Source organism: Geotrypetes seraphini, chromosome 11, assembly GCF_902459505.1.
Source record: "Geotrypetes seraphini chromosome 11, aGeoSer1.1, whole genome shotgun sequence".
NCBI lineage: Eukaryota > Metazoa > Chordata > Amphibia > Gymnophiona > Dermophiidae > Geotrypetes > Geotrypetes seraphini.
This window is the reverse complement of record NC_047094.1, coordinates 118,221,103-118,227,151: the sequence shown is the minus strand read 5'-3', so window position 1 is coordinate 118,227,151 and position 6,049 is coordinate 118,221,103. Positions and strand designations below refer to the sequence as shown.

At 46.6% G+C, this 6,049-nt stretch overlaps 1 protein-coding gene across 3 annotated transcripts in view; it reads right to left on the bottom strand.

The window, feature by feature from the left end:
• Positions 1-237: 237 nt before the first annotated feature.
• Positions 238-6,049, bottom strand: part of SLC35C2 (solute carrier family 35 member C2) — a 31,490-nt gene continuing 25,678 nt past the window's right edge. The window contains exons 8-10 of one of the 3 annotated variants that reach the window (XR_004536517.1): positions 5,437-5,566; positions 468-820; positions 238-375 (exon numbers count right to left, since the gene is read on the bottom strand). Coding sequence is in view for 2 of the 3 variants with exons in the window: in XM_033915016.1 (XP_033770907.1) it covers positions 681-820; positions 5,437-5,566 (270 nt within the window). In the remaining variant the exon portion in view is untranslated. Of the gene's footprint in view, positions 821-5,395; positions 5,567-6,049 lie in introns of all 3 variants that reach the window. The other 2 variants (XM_033915017.1, XM_033915016.1) reach the window with 2 other exon arrangements.

Sequence of the window (6,049 nt, the reverse complement as noted above, 5' to 3'; positions counted from 1 at the left end):
ATGGCATAGCATGGGGTATAGTATTAGTTAGGCCTATTTTTAACAGTAATTCTCAAGCAACCAGAAACTACATTTAGCCCGCATCTATCAATCCCTACGGATGCCGGTTAACTGAGAGTCTACTGTACGTTCAAGAATCTAGTGAAATAAAAAAAAAAAAATAAACCAGTAGCAGAAATAAAGGAGAGGAGAGGAAGTCAAAGCATCTGAGGAAAGGGAGACTGCTTTTATAAAACATTCACATTAGACTGAGACTTCATTTCTCTGGTTCCTTTTATTGTGATCTGAAGAGCCCGTCACCCATAAAGGCGGGAGAATTATCCAGACCCAGGAAGAGCGAATCCAATTCTGGCCAGCAGCACCGGATCTGAAAGCCTGGGAAACATGAGACAACATCTTACAATATCACAGAAGTCCTTTCAGTAACATGAAGGGTCTCGTCTTTGGGGTCAAGATGGTTCTTTTACCTTTAAACACCACTAAGGGAAGAGACTAATCCAGATGCTGTGCAGCTGAATGTAGACTGGTTCACCTCTATTCCCATTCTGAAATCTGTATAGTAGCTTAAAAGCATATGCCATTTCTATGAGGTTCGGGCAACGTCTTTCTCTGGTTAGCCCCTCTGTTTTCCTGAGCGTGAAGAGTTGCGGTTTGAGCTAGGACTCGCTGTCCATACCAGCTCAGCCCTGCTGGGGGACAACCACACTGTCATCTATGTCCTTCTCATCCTCTTCCTCTTCATCAGATTTCCTGGGCCTCAAAAGCAGCTCCATATCAGAGTCTGAGCCAGTCCCCTGGTAAAGTTTGGGACACTGCTCACCTTTAAAGAGACAGACACACAGATAGCCTTGTTAGAAAGATAGCTGTAACATTTGCAGGTAACCAATGGCAGTGCCAAGCTTGAACCTGCGCGACTTGTAAGGGTGGGTATACATGGTGGGTGAGTCGGGGTTACAGGATTCTTATGTATCAACTGCAAAAATGAGGTAACACTAGGGTTACCAGATTTTCACGGATGTGCACAATTACACGGACACAATTACACGGATTTGATGCAATTACATCACTGCGTTGTGTCTGCGCATGCGCAGATACCTCTTCCCAATGCGATTTTGATGGGAAGCTTTTCAAAACCTGGACATGTCCTCGAAAAGGAGAACATATCTGGGGAAATCCAGACGTTTGGTAACCCTAGGTAACACCAATACAAAATTTTTTAGCTGTTATACTAATTCATTCTAATTCATAGAATCTTTCTAATTCATTGTAAATCGCATAGAACTTCACGGTCCTGCGGTATATAAACTGTTATTATTATTACTAGTATTTTAGCCCGTTACATTAACGGATGCTAGAATATATGTCTGTCTATCTGTCTTTATTTCCGTCTCTCTCTCTCTCTCTCTCTGTCCTGCTGGCTGTCTTTCTTTCTGTCTGTCTCTGTCCCTGGCCCCCTTTGTCTATCTGTCTTTCTGTGTCTCTCCCTATCCCTGTGTCTTTCTTCTTTTCTTTCTGTCTCCCTTCCTCCCCCTGGTGGTAGAATATATGTCTGTCTTTCTTTCTGTTTCTCTCCATACCCCTGTCTTTTTCTTTCTGTCTCTCTTCCTCCCGCTGTCTTTCTTTCTGTCTCTCTCCCTCCCTGGCCCCCTTTGTCTGTCTGTCTTTCTGTCTCTCTCCCTGCCCCTGTCCCCGTGTCTTTCTTCCTATCTCCTTCCCTACTTCCCTGTCCAGCAGCCGCAGCATTCCCTCTCCCTCTATTTACCGCGAGAGGAGCCTGCACGGACCTAACAACCCGAGCCCCCAGCAGTGTAACTTCCCAGCGGCTCCTCTCACAATCGCCGCCTTCTCCGACGCAGGAGCGGCTCGTGAGAGGAGCCGCTGCAGCGTCTTTGAGAAGTTGAAAAAAAATTTGGCCCGTCTCCGTGCTCGGCCGCGGCGGGCTACAGCTGCCGCGGCCGACATCCGCCTTGCCGTATTTTTTTTTTTAGTTGAAAGACGCGGCGGTGGCTCCTCTCATGATCCCCACCTGCGTCGAAAGTCCGACGCAGGCGGGGATCGTAAGAGTAGCCACCGCTGCGTCTTTCAAAGAACCGTAAGCCGCGCATGCGCACTTCCTATGGGTCGCTACAGCTCACGGAAAACGGACCCACGCGATGGGAGTGCGCATGCGCGGCCTAGCGTTTTATTATATTAGATAATGTTACTGAGCTTAAACATATCTATAAAGGGGGAAAAAGACCTCAGACTCCCTTCCAATTTTTTTCATAATTGGCTCTAAAAGCCTATTGAGTGGGAAATCATCAATCATCGGTCAAAAAACCTCCTTATAATATTAATTTTCATAAGAAAACAATGTGACTTATCTTGAAGGGTCCCGATCCCAACGGGACTGGTTTCACATTAAGCTTCCTCAGGGGAATCAGAAAGTGTAACTTGCTATTCTGAAAAGCCATCCATCTGTTCAATACGTTATCCAAATTGCAGGCTCAGTTTTTTACTCAATTGACGGTCGTTCGGTATAACGCTCTTAGAAATGTTGGTTTTTTTTCGTCACTGATTTTCTTTTTCAGGATTCTTTAGGCACACATTTCCGTGCCCACCATCCCTCAGATTCTATAAACCCTACGCCACATTTTTTTCATACTCAAGAGTTAAGCTCACCAACTTCATAGATTAGATATTTCCCATCTGCACACACGGTACGTTCTTCTGCTCCGACACCGTTTGCGAGGTTCAAACTTTCGGCAATATCTGATCTACGGGGTCAAATTTAGTAAATGACACACAAAGTTAGGTGTCATTAAGATCCGTGCCAAGTGCCAATTCAGCTAAGGTCGCTTAGCGCTAAGCAACCTTTACAGAATAGCACTTAGAGCGGATTCCAAGTTCCAAGGACTTACACCTGCTGAAACCTGGTGCAAACCCTCACACCCAGCCAATGGTGGTTTGGTGCGCGAATCCAAGTATTCCATCATACTGGCCCCGATTCTATAAAAGGCGCCAAGGTGGTTGGCGCTGTTGAGCACAATTGTCAATCATCCACTAGGTGCCATTTATAGAATCATGTCTAGAGGTGCCTAGGTGCCGATAGGTGTTAAAAGCTTAGGCGCGCTCCCATTTAGGCCAGGGTTTAATTGGCCTAAATGTGTATGCTTGAGGTAGGTGCCTACCGGCATCTAATTCAAACCATGGCCAAAATCTGCCCCAAATCCACTCCCTAACCACTCCTACCTGTTGGTACGCGCCTCAGTGTAAACGCCGACCTTGAAGTTGTAGGTGCCTACCAGCAAATTAATTTTTTTTAATCCTTTATTAATTGTTTTTTAACTGTACGTTTAATTAATTGAGCCGATTAAGCCAATTAAAAAGATTAAGGTAGGCGCCTAGATCGGCTAAGCTCGCCAATCTAGGTGACTACCTGTAGGCATCTTTTATAGAATCAGGGCCATTGTGCCTAATTTCGGGGAACACCCCGGACTCGCTCATGCCCCTCCCACAGACACGGTCCCTTTTAAGTTGTACACTACAAAATTCAGGTGCAGATATTACGGAAGAGCGACTAGGCCAGATGCACGTGCAAATTCAAATTGATGCAAATTAACAGTCCTGCACACGCAAATTTGCACACCCAACTTTGGGCTCTCTTTATAATCACTTAATTCTTATTATGGTTTTTTTCCTTATTTTAAAGTTCCTGTAAACCGTGCCGAGCTCTATCTTTATAGAGAGGATGCGGTATATAAGCTTATGGTTTAGTTTAGTTTAGACAGAGTCCAGGGACTAGAGTTCAAATGAAAAGATGTAAACTTAGAGCCACACTTCTCATCCCTCTCCTGGAAGTACACCTAGCTGGTCGGCAGTGGCATGCGGAGAGGGCTTTTAGAGGATTTAGTGAATCCCCAGCTCAACAGCCCTGATTTTTTATTTTTTTTGGTTTACTTTTGGCTTGATGCAATTTGATTGGTTGAGTAGGCAGCCTGCTCAACCAATCAAACTGTGTCAAACAAAAAGTAAATTAAAAAAAAAGCAGGCTCTTGGGCTAGGGATTTTCCAAACTCCCTGAAGGCCCTGAAAGTACTGATCTGAATTTGATTGGCTGAGAAGTATCTGCCTGCTGCCTGCTCAACCAATCAAATTCAGAGCAGTGCCCTTAGGGCCTTTAGGGGGTGGGGCAAATCCCCTGAAGATCCTGACTGCATGCCACTGCTGGTCGGGTTCTCAGGATTACCATGCTGAATACGTATGAAATAACTGCAGACACTGGAGACCCACTGTATGCAAATCTGTCTCATACATATTTAGAAAGGCAATCCAGAAGACCCGATTGGCTTGATGTGCGTCCAGGAGAGGGTTGAGAAGCGCTGTTTTAGAATACAGAGAATGACAAACGCAAGCACCTTGAATGCACCGAGCATAACACACCAAGCTAGGATTACCAGATGTTTGGATTTATCCAGATATGTCCTTCTTTTAGAGGAATTGCCCAGATATGTGGATGGATTTAGAAAACCCGACACTTTGTCCAGGTTTTGGATGACCCCAGCTCTGCCAGAACTCGGGGCCGCGTCTGGAGAGCCTCCGAGCACGCACGGACGCACGGCAATGAAGTCACACCCATGCCCGCACGTATGCAAAATCATTGCGTTACGTCCGTGCATGCTCAGAGGCCCTCCAGACGTGGTCCCGAGCTCTGGGAAGAAGAGATGAGGTTGTGTGGGGGGCGAGGCTGGGGGGGTCACATATCCTCTTTCTCCCATCGAAAATACGGTAACCCTACACCAAGTTGGAACAAAGAAAGGATGGAAGCTGTGTTACCACGCTAAAAGCCAACTTGAGAAGTTAACACAGTTAAATGGATGATATCCAGTTCAGCAAAAAAAATTAAAAAAAAAATGGGACTGGAGCACAAAATTAGAAAAATGTAGTTTATTGCACATGTTGGTGTTATAATGAGGTTTTTAAACTACAATAATATCCATTGCTCCATTTGAATGTCTTTTTGACACAAGGGTATTTGAGGTCCTTTTTTCTCATTATACTTTTAGATATCATCCATGTAACTGTCTTACCTGCTCAAGTTAACCCTACACCAGGGGAGTCAAAGTCCCTCCTCAAGGGCCGCAATTCAGTCGGGTTTTCAGGATTTCCCCAATGAATATGCATGAGCTCTATTTGCATGCACTGCTTTCATTGTATGCTAATAGATCTCATGCATATTCACTGGAAAAATCCTGAAAACCCGACTGGATTGCGGCCCTCGAGGACCGACTTTGACACCTGTGCCCTACACCAACCACATGTGAACAGCGAGGTAAGAACCTGAAACTGCACCCCTGGAAGAGAGAGAGAAGCCTGCAGGAGCAGAGACAGTGGAAAAGGCGCAGCCTCCTCTCACCTCGTCTCAGGGGCGGTAGATGGTAACTCTCCGTGGGTTACCTTTAGAGCGGCAGGCCTTGAGAGAGACGTGAAGGACGATCCCCGAGATACAGATGGCGAATCCAAGCCAGTTTAAAAGGCTCATCTCATCTCCCATTAGGTGAGTGGCCAGCTGCAGTGTGCAGAGTTCCTGCAAGAAGCAGAAGGGGGCAAGTCAGAGAGATGGGTGGGGAAAGTGATGTAGCAAAAGGGTGCGTCCCCTCCTTCTCTCTGCCCCCCCCACTCCTCTCCTTGACACACGCCTTCTCCTGTATCTTTTTTTTTTTTTACTTCCCCGGTGCGAGGTTGCCGCCCGCATCGGCATCGACGCTCTCTCCGACGCCACTTCTGGGACCCGCGTCTAGGAAGTGACGTCAAAGGGCGAGCCGAAACTGACGTGGGCACATGCTGCTCACGCCAAAAAAGTTTAAAATGTACGGGGAAAGGGAAGGGGGTGTGCACGGCGGGGAAAAGGGCATGGGAGGGGAGCCACCATCCCGGGCGCCGCTCACCGAATGGGAACTGTGCAAAGGTTTCTGGAGATCGATAGAAACACTAGAGAAAGGTAGCAGAGAATTACAGCATCCTGATACTGTCACAGTCACGGGGGAAAGTGAACTCCGAGTGGCGGCCT